Source organism: Euleptes europaea, chromosome 14 (assembly GCF_029931775.1).
Source record: "Euleptes europaea isolate rEulEur1 chromosome 14, rEulEur1.hap1, whole genome shotgun sequence".
Lineage (NCBI taxonomy): Eukaryota > Metazoa > Chordata > Lepidosauria > Squamata > Sphaerodactylidae > Euleptes > Euleptes europaea.
The window spans coordinates 27,387,388-27,405,436 of NC_079325.1; the positions used below are offsets into that span (position 1 = coordinate 27,387,388).

The 18,049-nt window shown below is 40.9% G+C and overlaps 1 protein-coding gene across 1 annotated transcript in view; it reads right to left on the reverse strand.

Annotated features, from left to right (window-relative positions):
• Nucleotides 1-9,447: 9,447 nt before the first annotated feature.
• Nucleotides 9,448-18,049, reverse strand: part of NSD3 (nuclear receptor binding SET domain protein 3) — a 78,609-nt gene continuing 70,007 nt past the window's right edge. The window contains exons 20-25 of the mRNA XM_056860223.1: nt 16,980-17,249; nt 15,519-15,635; nt 13,936-14,077; nt 11,866-11,972; nt 11,323-11,527; nt 9,448-10,388 (exon numbers count right to left, since the gene is read on the reverse strand). Of these exons, the coding sequence (XP_056716201.1) occupies nt 10,147-10,388; nt 11,323-11,527; nt 11,866-11,972; nt 13,936-14,077; nt 15,519-15,635; nt 16,980-17,249 (1,083 nt within the window). The 3' untranslated portion in view covers nt 9,448-10,146. The remainder of the gene's footprint in view (nt 10,389-11,322; nt 11,528-11,865; nt 11,973-13,935; nt 14,078-15,518; nt 15,636-16,979; nt 17,250-18,049) is intronic.

The window sequence follows — 18,049 nt, forward strand, 5'->3', positions numbered from 1 at the left end:
AAAGAAGTTTGGCATATATTGCTTCCCCATTACATCAATATCCCATCTGTGGAATTTCTACTGGAAAATCCAGCCAAACGCTATAACTTATTGGGGGGGGAGGCATATTTTTCATAAGCACATTTTTGCATGTGAAAGAGTAGGGACCTGCGAACTACACAAAAAACTTGGCTGAGGAAGATAAATAAATTATTTAAGTATATGATGATAGTGGTAAGAGTAACATATGCAGGAAAGCGGAAAGCAGAGATATATCCAGATTTGATTGAATGGATAAACAATTGCAAAGATCAATATATCAATTTCTGAATTTAATGAAAAAATGGAATGTGTTTTTAAATTATATAGCTAAGAAATAGATAAAATCTCTGTAAACGATGTTAAAGAACAGTAAATGTATATTATTATATGAAAATATAATGATAAGATAAAGAAGCCAAAGTAGTTAATAATTGAAGGATAATTTCATGTAAGTTCCAATATAATGAATAAAATAAACATGGCTGAGAGTGACACCTACAGGTCAAACAGTGACATTTTAGTTGCTGCTACAACAAAGGTAGGAGAGTAAGAAGCCACTAACCGTCAACCACCTATTTGTGCTTTCAGTTATGTATTTAAAAATATAGAGTTGCTGGTGGCTTCTGATGGAAGGACAAAAAAGAAAAATTAAAGTGTAAACAAAGGACGCTGCCTTATACTAAGTCACACGGGTGCCTCTAAGCTTAGGATTGCCTACACTGGCAGTGGTTCTCCAAGGTCTAAAAAAAAAGTGGTTTCCCATCATCTGCTATCTGACAATGATTTTAATTGAAGGTACCAGGATTGAATGTGAATACAAAATGTGTTCTGCCACTGAGCATTGGTTCCTTCCATAATGTGCAGTTAGGAATTGCCAGTTCCCATTTTGGAAAGGGTCTCTGTTCCTTAAAGGATCTGTGGTGCAGGGATTTGGCTATGTTTCCACATACACAAACATGAGAGCCAGTGTGGTGTGGTGATTAAGAGCAGTGGACTTTAATCTGGAGAACCAGGTTTGATTTCTCCCTCCTCCACATAAAGCTAGCTGGATGACCTTGGGTTAGTCACAGTTCTCTCTGAACTCTCACAACTCCACTTTCCTCACAAGGTGTCTGTTGTGGGGAGAGGAAGGGAAGGAGATTGTAAACTGGTTTGATTCTCCATATAAAAATCAACTCTCCTCCTCCTGTTGTAATCTGGGAAGGGTATTCTGAAGCAACTTTTTCTTGCTTGAATTTTCTTGCAAAATTTCAAATGTTTTAATTAGTTTACATTTTGTTTCAACATTGCCTCTTCTAGATGGTGTTGGATATAGGGGTTTTAGGGGAAGCAAGATGTAATAGGACAGTAAGCTGATATTTAGCATTTATTAATTATTTTAAAGCAAAATTAATATTTGTTTTAAGTATTCTTCAGAATTGAATGTTGTGTCCAAAATATTAAAAGTCAAATATTGAAATTTGCCTGATTCTGAATGTGAGTGAAATTATGTTTCACTTGTATGCTGAACCCTGAAATCAATCCGGATAATTATTCCCTCCTTTCTGAACTATCAGTTCACTGACACAGAATGGAATCTCCACTTTCATCCACAAGTATGGTTTAGTGTTCTTCACTGCAAGTCTCAAAGGGTGGTTAAAAAAGTGGAATTAATTTGCATTCGATGTCTGTTTATACTGTGAGTACTGAATTATTAGATCAGCTAGGCGAGCTACATGCTGAAAGTTTTTGTAACTTGAAGAGAATGCATCAGAAATTATTTGTAGTTGTACTGGAACACACATATACCATCTTAAAATATGCAGTACTTCAGTTAGGTTGAGCTGGACTCCATCTCTGAATGTGTTCTGTTGTGCATTGGTCACAGATACCAACACTATTGCTGCCAAAGAGGCCTGAAGTGCTGGGGAATTCTTGTGTGTGTGTAAAGTGCCGTCAAGTCACAGCCGACTTATGGCGACCCCTTATGGGGTTTTTCAAGGCAAGAGACTAACAAAGGTGGTTTGCCAGTGCCTTCCTCTCCACAGCAACCCTGGACTTCCTTGGTAGTCTCTCATCCAAATACTAACCAGCAGCTGACCCTGCTTAGCTTCTGAGATCTGACGAGATCAGGCTAGCCTGGGCCATCCCCACTAGGATTTCGCCTCCTAAAAATACAAATTATATTCTGTAAAGATCAAGTGACTGCCGTAAGGCTTAGAGGGCCTGTCTTCAGGCCCTCTAATGGTCAAGCCATCCATATCACCTTCTTAGCTAGCTATGTCATCCTTCCACAAATCCTCTTACGACTAATTTAAACATGATGCTGGTAAGGCAAAAAAGCCTCACTCATAGGACTTTGCCCTCAATGTGCCATAGCTGCAGCCCAGGTTAAATGAGATGCTGTTCATGTGCAAATTCTCACATGTGAGTGTTTTGCCTTGTTTAAATGGGGGGGGGGGTATTCCAATAATTTTAATCTTTTTATTCCAATAATTTGACATGTTGGAGCACAATGTCTTTTTCCCTAGCAATGAATTTCTTAGAGGGATTAAAGAGAATACAGTGCCTCTGAGCAAAACACAAAGCATTATTATTGCTGCCAAAGGTATAAGCAGTAAATATTAGAGAAACAAAGAAGTGAGCATGCAACAGAATGATGAATAAATAACGATACCACCTTACAACACAGTTTTGTAGCATGGAGTTTTGAGATTAAATGTTGTATTACACTTCATGAAAAAGATAATTTGCCACACTCTTACACCTAACTAGGAAAACTGCAAACAAAAAACGCCCCTAAACGTATCTTTCCATCTTCCTGTTGCAGCAATGAGAATAACAATCCAGCAAGGCCAGTAAGATTCTGCCAACCCTAGCCACAGATGGTAAAGAGAGAACAAGATGAAGAACAAAACAAAACAACCCGCCAAATGGTAGAAAATGAAGTATAAAGTCTGATGAGTACTGCGAAAAAGCTGGGATCACTGAACTGCCTGAAATTATAATACTGAAAGGAGATGAAGGATTATTCTCCCCATCCTAGGGAGAATAGCACTGGCTTCAAGTGGGGAGGGGAACTACTATGTCCCACACAGAAGATAAAGAGTTTGTGCAAATCAGCAGTTAGCAATCTCCCCATATATATTAAGCCTGAAGAAAGTTTGGGACATTTATGACATACCTTACACCACATCTCTTTTACAAGTCCCAGGGGTCAATTACCAGTTAAAGTATGCACACAAAAAGAAATCATGATATAAATAACAGACAGTTTCCTGTCAGGTCTCCCCACAACTTTCCTTCTTTGACTGTTTTTCAAGACCACTGAACTTGCAATCTTTATCCCTCCTTGCAAGTTACAGCTCTACTAATACCTAAGACAACCCCCTTCAGTATTTCCTCAGGGCTCCTCAGACATCAACTCCCCATTATTCCCCTAAGGAAAACACCTCCACAGGCAGACAGCAACTCCTGGTTCCCTTGCAGGTTCTAACAGCTGTAACACTTCTCACTCCATTAATTTTCTCCTTCATACAAGTTTTCAAATTCTTGCAGGAAATTTGCATGTTGACAATTATTATATAGAACAGTTTGGCCACTAGACTTAGTCTTCACCTCATACAATTCTCAGCTAGTCATACAGGCATTCCCCCCCTTGATACCTGCAATATGCCCAAGCTAAGCAGTGTACCCATCTCAAAAATGTCTTCTCATTTGAAAACAACAATGCAGAAAAAGAGAGAAGAAACCCCAAACATATAGTTAACTGGAACATTCAGAACAATTTATTGAAGTCAACCTCAAGCAAAGATTTAATCAGTGGAATGTTATTTTAAAAACCTTTCCAAATTAATTCTCACAGAAGCAAAAACACATCTGAATTCCAAAGTATTTGTAAAATAAAAAAGGCAACATCTCAGTAAATATAATGTACAAAAATTATATGTTTCTACCATCACTCACATTCAGTAAGAAGCTAAAATATTACAGGCAATTCTAGATACACTATTACTAGTAAACAATGAGCTATCTATGTACAGGTTAACCAAGCTTTATAGATTTCACACTATGCAAGAGAACATAGGCTAAACAACAAAACCCCAAAAATGTTGTTAAGTCTCAAAGTCTACGCAGCAACATCAAGTCATAATACAGTAACGTCCCCATGGAACACCCCCAGGGAAAAGTAACACTACTTGTTAGTGTTAAGAGCTTCTCTTCTGGTCTGAGAAACTCCCAAGATATTGACTTTTAAGTGAGTATCAATGATTTTGCTATTAAAGACTCTGGTGATTTTTGTTAAAATAACATTTCACAGAATCTACAAAGTTTGGTACATAGTAACAAGATCTACAGAAATAACGAATCTACAAAGTCATTGTTACAGATAAAGAGTACACGGGAATGGAGACAAACTGGTATTTTGGTGTCTGTTGTGCATATCACTTTTGTGGGTACAAATGGATTTTGTTTTTATAGCAACCCCAGAATAAGCACATACCCTTATAACAATAAAAAGACACAGTCATGTTACTAGCCAGTCATAATAGCTCTTTTACCATCTTAGAACCCAGTAGAAAACGGTAATAAGTGGCTGTGCACAGCCGTCATTTAGTGCTACAGATGAAGCATTGAACAGACTTTGGCAAGGTGGCAGTTATTTTCCGTTTATTTGAAATGAGTAGATGCTGAGCATTCTCCATTCCTCTGACTGAGGCTTGCAAAATTTCTGCACAAGCCCCACTGAAAGAAAAACAGACACACACAGCAGTAGTATGTGTCACAGGTTGCACTCCAAGGCTTCTGGATGAAACACAGGCGCATGAAAAGTTTGCTTTATTACCTTCTACCTTCTCCAATCAAGGGGAGTACCACCCTCACCCAATTATATCTGCACCACACCTTGACACACAAACAGAATGTGACACAAAGCTGACTTCCTCAACTGCACCCCCTCACAAAAAAATAATAAAAAGAACCACTATCTACAATACATCCAGGAGTGTTCCAATAAGTGCAACAAATTTTGCAGAAATGCTTGAAAGGGGTAGGACAGAGGAAACAAACTAATTTAACAATGAGAAGTAAACATGTAGGAAAGTCATATTGATGCTGATGTTTCCTACAACTGCTCTTTGTCCTTAAGAACCACAGGATAGGGAGATATCCTCTTCCAAAGCCTTTCCTTTTGCCTTGTGCCCATACCGTGCAATTGAAGCGGAAAGCAAATTTGAAACTCAATGTTAAGGCGGGAAAATAAACTTTTCAGAATAACCATATAAAATGCATAAATAAAACAAGCTGTAAAGTAAGAATGTGAACAGCTTCAAGTACATTAAACCCTGAATTCAATGAGGCAGAAGTTCCAATGCTAAAGTGACTAAATTCGTACCAGCGGCAGACACCCCCCCCCATAACGTCTCAGTATATACAGTCACTATGGTTAGAAGTTCAGTCAATGATTTGCTAATAATTACATCTTCCCAACACCACCTGTACATGTTAAGAGGTAACAGTTCAAGTGGAAAGACCCATGCAATACCAAACCTTGTATTTACTTCATGTTCACAGAAGTTGTAGAGGACCATTTCTCACACTGCATTTTAAGAACACAAATATGCACAAGGGCTGCTAAAAAATGTACCAGTACTGCACATAGTAAAAATATAACCTATAGTACTTACAAACATCTGTTTTTAAAACATGTAGTTGATACTGACATATGCTGCAGGAAGCTCCAAAGTCACTCATATAAGCAGAGTTATATCTTTGGGCTGAATCATGTGCAGGCATGCCTACTTTTACTGTGAAAAAGTAATGCTAAGATGATGGAGAAGGTTGATGTCCCCAAGAAAAAAACCCATGAATTAACCATTAAATTTCTTGTCTTGCCCTAAAACAGATACCAAAGGCAAATCACAATTTACTGATGATGTTGTTGCCTTAATAAGGACCACCTCACATAGCAGAAAGTCTTCCAGACACCTAGTGGACATTCAGTGAACACATCTGCTGCAAAAAGTGCTAAGTGGCCTTTGCTATTCTCTGGTCTTTATGGATAAGGATGTCCAAATTGCAGTTTTCACATACTTTTTCCATTGAGTCAAAAAGCATTGCTTATGGCTATGCACCCTTGTCACCCAAACTGCAATGTGAGAAGGAGTCCTGAGCCTCTAGTGAATGTTAAGACGACAATTCGACCAGAAAGGTTCCTCTCCCTACAATAAGCAATCCTGAAACTGTATCGTCCACTCTTGTATTCAAAGACTAAAATATCATGAAAAGAAAACTTCAGTATACTAGGGCTTGCCCCATGATGGAACAAGTCTGCAAACATTCTGGCCTTAACTAAGGTGCATAACCTATGGGAAGAGTCCAAGTACAGGAAACCCTGAAGAGTTCAGTATGCAGCCCAGATTATCATTTCTGAAGACAGGGTCCTAGCCAACTTTACTATCTGCTCGCAGAAAGTGTTACAGGCTACCTTAAGTCACAAGATAGGATTTTTTTTAAAAAAGACAAAAGATAAAGCAGTTGTGCTTAGTCTCCCTCTTTTCCTGCTGAAGAGCTACCAGATATAAGCATGCACATTGGGAGGGAATGCCTGTTTGTCAAGGCATATCTCCGTGTCATTACATCAGAAACTCATTTTTTAAAAGGAAAAAAAAAAGAATATTCAAGAGGCTTCAATGTTGCTGTTTCTCACACTGAAATTCTCTTTTTATTCCATTATTAGTATCTTTATAAAACCTTCCTGCTGCTTTTAAATCTTTTTTTTAAACAACCAAAAATGAAAAACTCAATTCAAGAACAATGAATAAAAAAGTCATGTCTGTCTGGCTAAGAAGTGAATTAATATCATAGATTTCTTAGCCTGATGAAGCGCCTTGGTAGGGTTCAAAAGCTCCCTTTTAAAAACAAAACAAAGGTATTGTCCAGGAAAACGTACCTTTATTTATACAGCTTTCAGCAGAGAAATGTGAAACAAAGATGCAAGCTGTAAAGTGACATGGCAGTAGGGTAACCATTTAATTCATGACTAGGGTTGGCTTGCCCTTGGGCTGAATGGGTATTTGCCTTGGGTGCTAGTCCAATAGGGACTGTCTAGCAGCCAACTATCCAGTGATCCCACATGCAATTTATTCTGTGTATTTGTAGACATGCTCTTATCTTGCTTTCCTCAAAAAACTGCATCCAAGGCTACACAATGTTGCTTTAGCATGCCCCTCTAATGAGTTGCTCCAACCCAAATGCACAAAGTTTCCTTGTTTTTCCTAAACCAAGTGAGATTAGCCTGAAATTGTGTGTGGTAGTTAGAAGAGGCAGGAGAAGCTGGGGGTGGGGGGTGGGGGGTGGATGCAGTGCAAAGTGCCAAGGAAGAATGAAACATGAAACAGGCTCTGTCTAGAGCGCTGTAACACTTACAGCTTAATCCTGCCCAAGGTTAGCAGCTTGCTACACTTCAAATTCCATCATTGTGTTTGTTGCATACAATGGTTAAATCTTAGGGAGACTGGCTATTTGCCCTCTCAGATTGCACCAAGAGGGGATTTGGGCACTGCCTCGCAACTTTCCTTTCTGTGCAATGACAAGGGAGTGTATGGAAGAGAGCACAAAAGAGTCACTATATATTCTATGCCCACCGGACTGAATGGAACAGGAAGAACACTGTACAAGAATTGCAGCCACAAGGAAAGCACTGGGCTTGGGAGTGGGGAGACTTTAAATTGTAGTATTTAAAAAGTTTCTTAGTGTAATCAAATGCTTAGCATCTTCTTTCAGTGCTCTGTGTCATTAAAAAGAGATTAAGAGATAAAGCAATAAAGTAAAAGAAGTGGAGGGAGGGAGAAAGGGCTGCAAACGGAGCTGCAACTATAGGACATTTTCAGGGGTTTTAAAGAAACGTAGTGTGTTTAAGAAGAAGAGTTGGTTTTTATACCCCGCTTTTCTCTACCTTTAAGGAGTCTCAAAGCGGCTTACAATTACCTTCCCTTCCCCACAACAGACACCCTGTGAGGTAGGTAGGGCTGAGAGTTCGGAGAGAACTGTATCTACCCCAAGGTCACCCAGCAGGTGACATGTGGAGGAGCGGCGAATTGACCCCGGTTCTCCAGATTAGAGTCAGCCGCTCTTAACCACTACACCACGCTGTTTAACCACCGAACGTCTCTTGCCTAGAAAACCCTATGGGGTCGCCATAAGTTGGGTGTGACTTGACGGCACTTTACACACACAACAGAGCAGGGGTGTTACTCCCAGAAATTACTCATTTTATTTACCCTTAGATTATTGGCATTTAAAAAGCAAAATACAAAATCTAAGCAATATAACCCCTGCGTTGTCAGAGGATATCTATCTCATGTTTGCTTTCTGGCACTGGCCGCTCAATTGGGCTTTTCTCTGTAATTCATTCACAATTGTAGTTCAACCAAGTGTCTTCATGCTCATAAATTAATTACTTTCAGATGAGTTATCAACCAGTAGGAGAAAGTTAAATGTAAAATTTGGCTTAGTGCGGTATTATTTCCTTGTGAAGAACTACCATCAAAAAAATTAACATTTGGGAGAGACACTCTGCTCTGTCAAGACTGTATGCTTCAGCAAGGGCTGTTCATATCCAGTTAAGGAAATGATGGGGAAAAAAAACACTATTGGGTTCAAATGAGGTGACCATCCTCATTCAATGAAGAAAGATTCCATTTGACTAAGCCACATACAAAGTCAATTCCAGAGCTCCAGTATGAACAGTACAAATAATACAGCATCCATAGGACTCTCGTTCCTCTCAAAGAAGATGAAGTTTGGTCCAAGCTTGGTCCACTAGACTATTAGATCATGGACAAGTGCCATGAAACAAACAGAGAGCTACCATCTAAAGTCCACATGTTGAAGGACAAACAAACTCTGTCTCCCAAAAGATAAAGAATGAGTATGGCATATCATAGTGGAAGCTCCAAAGGGCTAGGGTACAGGACTTGCTTTTTACATGATCCATGAAGCAAAAGCCTGTTGGAACCAAGCTAGGGAAGAGCCTTCAGGCTCAAGGTGAGAAGAGATTCCTGTTCTCGTCTTCAAAGTATGGCAAATCATAACAAGCAAAAGAAAGCACCATTTAAAATTCTCTCTGCTTAATTGCCCTCAATTGCAAGCAATGGCAGAAAAGTGACCTATGCATAATTATACTGGGGACCAGGCAAAACATTAAGTATCCAGAGATCACCTACAACTTTTTAACATCAATACCAGGGGATTGCGATCTGCACAACCCACCAGAAACCTCTCCTGCACAAGTTCTGTTGAAATTAAGTGGGGGTTTCAGAAAGCCAGTACATAAGAAGCTTTCGGTGGATTATGCTTTTTTGAAGTTGCTGCAAATGGAGTCAAATGGAACACGCTTCAATAATAAGTGGGTTACATTTCATTTCTTGTGTGAGAACTTCTGTCTTTCCCCCCCTGGCATCATGCAACTTAACTGCAAAGTTAGATGACATACACCAATCTTTTCTCTCAAAACTCTTTGTCCCCAGTGAACTTAATGGAATGAAGGCATCTCCTTACTTGTCAACTGCCACAATAAGCTTTTCTTCCACCCACTAACAGATTTATCTGAAAGGCCACTGTCGTAGGAAGAGGGCTTATTTTTCATAGTTCTAAAGCTAGACGGGGGGGAAAATACAGATGCAGATAGATAGATTCCAGACTGGTGTTGCTACTCCTTTTAGACGCATTGACTGAAATAGAACCAGAAATCCTCAAAAGTCCATTAAAAATTAAATAAATAAATATCTTGCTATGTTTGGTTTCTACACTCAAAGAAGATACTTTTAACATGATGTCTTTTTTCCCTTCAATGTCAGAAAGGTTTCCTCTTCGAAGAACAAAAAGAAGGCTGCCAAGACACTTCTTTCCATCCTGCAACAGCCTGAAGCACACACTCATGGGCAAACAGACAGGCCACGTATGCCACAGGCTGCTCACCGCTGCTCAAGAACAGAGGGTCCCTGTTTGAGTTCCACGGAAGCAGTTATGAAGACAAAGAATGTGGGTGCCATGGCACTTAATCCAAAATCACAATGATTTGCACTCAAGGTGGGGTGTGGGTTTGTTGGTTTGGTTTTTTGTTTTGATTTTTTAAACACAAGTTTATTCTTTCGACTCTTCCTCAGGATTTTGCTGTTCCAATCGGCGCTTGATCTTGCTCCAATACTCTGGTGCCACTGGGGCCTTAGGATTGTGTTCAGAGCAGCATGGACGCCCATCCAAGGCTGAGGCCACAAGTGCCCCCTTTTCATGATCCTTGCAATAAGAATGAGGGCAGAACTCACAGAATGAAGCTGCTGGGTTGCCACAGATGTCACACTGGTGCCATGGACATTCCCACTTCCCTGAAGACAGTAGGGTGGAATAACAGAAAAGAAGATATATTAGTGCAAGAAATAGGCAGCAGATATCCTGTAACCAGTTATTACCTGAGAGACTGAAAGTCTTCCTGTGTGATTTCTTAATTTAAAGTATGCAACTAGCTGTCATACAAAACAAACAATCTGCTGACTTAATAACAATACTCCCAGATCAACTGAAACAACCGGCTTCAACTGGTTAGCCAGCTGTGGCCTTTCCTGGGCAGAAAAGATCTGGCCACTGTAGTGAATGCCCTGGTTACATCTAGATGAGATTACTAAAATGTGCTCTACACAGGGCTGTCCTTGAAAACTTTGGAAACTTCAATGAGTAAAATTTTGAAACTTCAATGAGTAAAGAATACTGCAGCTAGGATGTTTACTGGAGTGGGTTGTAAGGACTATATCACTTCAATCTTGGCCTATCTACACTGGCTCCCAGTTTGTTTCTGGGCCCAACTGAAGTTGCTGGTGTTGACCTTTAAAGCCCTATATGGCTTGGAACCAGCATACCTGAAGGACCGAGTACTTCCATATGAATTTACCTGACTGCTATATGGGGAGCTAGATTCAAGCCCAGTACCACCGTAGAGACCAACAAGATTTTTGGGGTACAAACTTTTCAGAGTCAAAGCTTCCTTCGTCAGATACCAGATATGGAGAGCTGTGTGTGAATCACATATTTCAAGCAAAACAATGATCTCTATTCAAAGAGGAAAATGAGTCAAACATAAGTGACATCAGTACTTACTGATAACCAGCAGCCTCAACTCTGCATAGCTCCTGCTTTACAAAGATGTCCAGCCAATTTCCCACTTCAGCAATTAAGCAGAAGCTACATACAATACAGCCTGCACACAGAGTCCTGCTGATGACTGCTGAGGGAAGAACCCATCAACAGCTATCAAACGGCACCTACCAAAGGGTGGCTGCGTCAAGTTAAGGCAGAGGAGGTGGTATGCTTTGGGACAGTCTTTTTTGTCACACATGACCAGTTCACCCCCATCTCCACACTGGAAACAGTTGTCCTCATGCATCTGTTTCTGCTCTGTTTTTATTTTCCGTTTCTTCTGCTTCAACTTTGCGTTCTTTGCCTTCTCTTCATTTGCTGTTGCACATGCCGTCTGGAAGGAATCATGGAGTCACAGGAATGTCAGAAATACTTTTTTTGTTTTAAATGAGTCACCGCTTAGCCCACCCTCCTGCTGTTTCTAAGGGCTAGACAGCAAGGGCAACTAAAGATACAGACATCCTGTAATTACAAGTAGATGTTGGCCCAGGCAAGCATTAGACGCTTTATTCCAATAACATAAGGATGGATTAAAGACCAGGGAAGAATGACCTTTTTACTCCTGACCATAGTGTCTAAGGAGATTTTGAGATCAGATATGACATTTAATTGAGAGGTTCCTATTTTCAGCTGTTGGCCTGAAGGCTTTCGTTTCCCCCCTTACACACTAACCTTTGGACGCACTCCTAGGAACCCACTGCAGTTATCTGCTCCACAGTGGCATTCTGTCCTGCCATTTCCCAAACAGTCCAAATTATAGTTAAATGTTAACTCCATCCCTAGAAGTTAAAGAGAAGCAGGTTACACACTATGTATTTGGAAACCAAGGTCAACATGGTACATAGCAACATTTGCTTTGGCACTTTAGAAAAGGAGGGCATGCCAGGCAAGGCCAAGTCTAAGACATGCTGGTCCTGTAGGCAAATGATGAAAACATGACTGCCCGCTTTCTTCCTCAAGCCTAGGGAGCTTTTATTCTCCTACAAGGTATACTGGTCTTTGTGTGCCCCATTTCTACATCAGCACCTGGACCTCCTTCCCTCCATGCTGCTCAATCAACTCTCTAGAGGCCTCTTCACACATGATCGGAACTGCAGATTCACATGTGTAAGCTGTGCATAAACACAGTATTTCCTGCAATATGAAAATACTTGATTTTCTTGGATCTTTGTACCCACAGTGCGCATATGAGACTGGAAGCAGCAACTTGCCATGGGTGCCAGTGGCAGGTATATGCAGTGGGCATGTGATATCAAAAGCAAAACTGGCCTTGAAATACCTGCTCAGGTTCATACTGCAATGGTGGCAAGCTACCCTAAAGTGTACTTGCACTTCAGAAAGGTGTGGGTTACACCGGCATTAATTTTTTGAGGCATGTTGCTTGCTTAATATGCTCTTGTCCTATTAATCAATTAAGCTTGCATATCAATTTAACAATACCTTGGAAGAAAAACATACCCCCCTTTCTTTTAGATGATTCATGCACATGCTTGCAATAGGCATGTTCTTTGAAGATGCATCCCCCTCCCTTCTCTCTCACACAAGGGAATGCCTCATCTAAGATGGTGTCTGCCACCCACTGTTTTTGGTATGTTCTGGTATTAAAAATAATTAGCTTTAAAAAAGGAGCCCCCAATTAATCTTGCACCCGATTTTTAAAAGCGCATTAATCAAACAGTTTTTCATTGATTCGTCTAGCCAAATAATTAAATACTGCGACCCTAATTTACAAATAACTTTACAGATAGGACAAAGCAGTACTTGGGCTATTCATAGAAAATTCAAAAATCTATGTTCAGGATTCTTTATTATCCTCATCATCCAACAATGCATAAATGAGAAAGACAAAAACATTTTAACATCAATAATATCTTAAATCACCAGGAAAGATACAATAAAAACAGTTCAGCATAACAAGTTAGCAAAAACTATTTAAACCTTAAAAAATAAGGGCACAAAGTTATAGTCAACAAAATGAAAATATACCAAAAGAAGTTCGCTAGTGTGTCAATACAACTTTCTGAGCATTCCTCTCTCTCTGTGAGAGAATCACAACAGTTAACAATTTGCTAGGACAAATTAAATAGATTTTCACCTGGTACTTAACCCTGGTCAGGCTAGAAGAAGAGTTGTTTTTTATATGCCGATTTACCCTATCTTTTAAGGAGAATCAAACCATCTTACAATCTCCTTTCCTCTCCCCACAACAGACACTTTGTGAGGTAGGTGAGGCTGAGGGAGCTCTAAGAGAACTGTGACTAGCCCAAGGTCACCCAGCTAGCTTCATGTGTACGAGTAGGGAAACCAACCCGGTTCACCAGATTAGGGTCTGCTGCTCATGTGGAGGAACGGGGAATCAAACCTTGGTTCTCCAGATTAGAGTCCATCGCTCTTAACCACTACACCACGCTAGGTTTCAGCTATGGGAAGGGCATCGATAATCAAGATGCTGCCACAGAAAAGGCCCCATCTGGTGACCACCCATTTGTTTTGGGAGGTGCAGGCACACACAGCAGGTACTGATGCAAATCTTAACTGGTGGGAAGGTTAATACAGGAGGAGATGGTTCTTTAGGTATCCTGGTCCCAGAACTCTGAAGTGAATCTGGACATGAACTGGCAGCCAGTGAAGCTCTTTTAGATTAGGGAAAATTCTGGAGCATCATCTACAAACACCAGCACCTTTGGGGGGATGACAGCAAAGAAAGCTAGAAAGTAGAGATTTGCAGAGAAGCATTCTTACCCGCAGGAATATCACACAGAGCAAAAAGCCCAACTCGGACATCCCCATTCACTGTCCACTTCTGGGTTTCACAGTTGGGATTGCAGCTGTGGTTCATGAAGCGTGAATAATTCCCCTTTGGGCCAGCATCTATTATGCGGTCCTTCAGCAAGGAGACAAACAATATGTACAGAGTTAAGAATACAGAAGAGATTTACAACATTTTTAGCATAACTATTCAGACAGGTAGTTTGCATAAATTAACTGCAGATAATCCCCCCCCCACAAGAAACAAAAATTTAGGCAGAACCCTGTTTGTGGCTATGAATGCAGAAACAACTAGCAGGAGACCAATGGAATACAGCGCCTTCTACATTCTTACACAAGACCCTGTGAAAAAGAGTGATTTGGGAAGTTCCTCATTTCAAATCTCACCTTAGCCAGAAACCTGTTGCAGCCCTGACCACAGAACTGCCACCAAAAATGAGAATCTTGTATTGATTTCCCTCTCCTCTCCCAGTGACATGTAGTTACAAAAATATGTGATATGATATCAACATGTTATACATGGCCCTCCCTTCTCCTCCCTGGCAGCCAATCACATCAGATGTGAGAAAAGGAAGAATTCAGCAAGTGGTTGCTTCCCCCATGAGACGGGTCATGTCTAGTTCAGGACTCAACCACAAACCTTTTAGATAGCTTTAAGTGAGCCACTATTTAATCCCCTCATTCAATGCCCCCCCCACTCTGGGAATAAAGCTATAGTATTACAAATGACTGAACTAATATGCGTGAAGAGCTTTGAATACTTGAAACGTGCTACATAAATTCTAGATATTATCACCATACTCTATATTAGTGAAGTGAATGTACCGACCCACTTTGAACCCCAACAAATGGAACAGGTAGAATTCACCCCTGCCAATGTTTGTGCATTCATACAAGTATATTGTGTATGGACCGGTTAGCTACGCAGGAAAATTCTGCTTTTAAAATCATATACCCAGCCCTTCCATTCCAGCTGAGGGGCATGCAGGAACAATGCGTCTGAACAATGCAGGTAGCAACACGTGGCAGCAAGCTTCAGTCAGGAGACCTGCTGCCTGCCTCCCCTTAGCATGGAGACTTAGCAAAGATGGGGAGGGGGAGATCTGCAGTCATAGAACATGCCTTTGAGGGCATGCCCCTTTGTGGTTTAAAGGACAGGCATCCTCCAGAGGCCAACTATCTCCCTCTTAACTGTGAAATTTTGTCACGGCTTCCCACTTTCTTCTCCTGTATTTGTTCAATAAGTGAGTGGTGACCCTTACAACTCCATCTGAATAAACTGCTTCATAGCTAATGAAGTCTTCATGGATGATTCAGGTTCCAGCAGACTGCTTCTCACATACCAAAAAACCCCAGCCATTGGCCTGTAGATTATGGAGCGGGCAGGCTTATCTGATACCCTTTGCAATACAAAGACTTAATAGCTAGATTGTCATAACTTCTTGGAAACAATTTCACTGGCATTACCATTTTTTATAGTGAGCATGGTTAGCACATGCCTCGTGGCTTGCCAGTCCATCAGTGAAACAACACCATGCATGAGAGTACTCCCTTACCTTTGTAACAGTTAGCATATAAAAATTAGTCACGCTGTTCTCATGGGCACGCTTGATTCGCAATCTGCATTCTTCCTCATCAATTAGTTCACCAACGTACTCATTTACAAATTCACCCTGAAAGAAGTAAAAGGCACACACAATTAAAACTGGTGATGTTACTGCAGGGAATAAGCATAACCCCACCCCCTGCCAAGTCCTTCTTAAGAGATTTTCGGTGTAGTGCAGTCATACAGTGAGTTGGTCTTGGATCTGTGGTGCCTGAGATGAGCTTATACCTCCACAATTAGCTGTGCAGCTATGGGCAAGTAACTCAGCTCTACCTTTCATTCTCACCTAATTCCAAGGAACCTATTAATGTTCTAAACTGGATCTTGGAGTCAGTAATGGATGAGGACGAACAAACTGAAACTTAATCCTGACACGACAGAGGTGCTCTGAGTTAGAAGAAAGGCAAACCAGGAACTTGAGATCTCTCCTGTCCTGGATGGGTTTACACTCCCCTTGAAAAGTCAGGTTCACAGCCTGGGAGTACAGCTCGACACAGCGGCAACCTTATAAAATAAGGTTGCTGCTGTGGTTTGGTGTGCTTTTGCCCAGCTTTGACTGATGCGCCACCTGTGCCCGTTCCTGGCTCTGGCTGATCTAGCGATGTCTGAATTACATCTAGACTGGACTACTGCAATAAGCTCAACATGGAGCTACCCTCGGAGTGTTTGATGACTGCAGTTAATGCAGAATACTGCAGCTAGACTGCTGCTCTGGGCCAGTTACTGAGATCACATGACCTCAATCCTACAGTAATTACACTGGCTTCTGATCTGATCCCAAGGCCAATTTAAGATGTTGGTTTTGACCTTTAAAGCCCTGCATGGTTTGGGACCGGATCTGAAGGACCATCTTCTCCCATATATTCCTGCCCAGAAACTAAGATCACAGGGAGAGGACCTCTTGACTGTCCCATCGACCAATGAAGCTCATCTGGTGGGTACACAAGAGATGGCCTTTTCGGTGACAGTCCCAGGAATATGGAACAACCACCCCAGGGAGGTTTGCCTGCACCCCTCACTCTTGATCTTTAGGAGGTGGCTGAAGACAGCTTTATTCATGATGACACAGCCACTGGGCCAAGGGTACATAATGAGATTCATGGCTGAATAAACTTCTTCTATAATAAGAGCAATATAAAAGAACTTTTCTATTCTTGTATGTTCACTCTGAAAATCCCTGTCAGAAGATCATGGGTGCCATGAGATGGCACAGGCTGCCAGTTACCATTGCTCATGCCACAATCAAATATGAGTGTCACAGCACATCGCTTTCATTTCTAATGGAATAGTAAGCAATACTTTTGAACTCATTGAACCAATAGGAACTGTTTTTCACCTATGCTCTTTGCATGGTCTTGACTGTTAAGTCAGAAGGGGGAAAAAAGAAGTTGCAATAAAAACCAGATGCTACCTTTTTAATGTTTCGTATTGTCCTAAGGCCCCAGCCTCGTCGGTCTGTTTTTATGATTTCTGCTTCTGGATAAAGTCTTTTGGTGAAGCACTGGTTTTGACAGCGCTCTCCCGCAGGACAAACTTGGGGGTGGCACTCATACTGTAGCATTCGGTTTAGACACTCTGACTCCAGGCCGCAAGGGTTCTCGTCTGTTGGCTTGCAGTTACAACGAGGGATTTCAGACAAGTCTGCAACTTGAATCTGAACTTTCCCTACTACTTTATTGGACTGTGGAAGAGAGAGCGAAAAGATAAAAGCTGGACTTCTGGCATGCACACAGGCACATATACACAAGGTTGGGTCACACATGCATGTATATCACTTGAGTTCTCATCACTTCAATGAAAACATTTGACTATTAAGAAGCACTATATTTGTGGTGACAGAAGAATACTTACTATTTATATAGTTCTTTCAGTGTTCAAAGTGCTTCATGTACATTATTTTCCTACAATCTTTACAATAGCCCTGTGAGGTGTGCTAGTATCTTTACCCCCATATTGCAGATCAGGGGCTGATAATGAATGGTTCACAGAAGAGGTAAGATCTGCACGAAGCCCTCCCAGATCACAGCTTAGTCTCATCACCACTACACCCCCCTAATCAGTGTGATATCTATAGGCAGCTTTCTCACACATGCACATTAACTATTATCAAACCACTTGCTTGTAGACTCAGGCTCCCACCTACAATAGGGGGTAATCATACTAGCTTAATTTACAGGGCTGCTGTAAGAATTGCCATGATAATGCATGTGAAGCATTAGGGCACTGAAAGCACTACAAAAATGTCAACTTAGCAAATGAGCAAAAAGGGCCATAAAGTTTACCAAAAAACTGCACAATTATAAAATCTTATATATAATCTAAGGTGGAACATTAGAAAATCTATACCAAACAACAACTTTCCAACTTTAAAGCAGACTTCTATATATCTGATTTTCCAAACCATCATGCTTTTTAAATGCAGAAAACCTACACTGACTCATTAAACAACCCTATTTCCCAACTGCCTCCCACCCAACCATG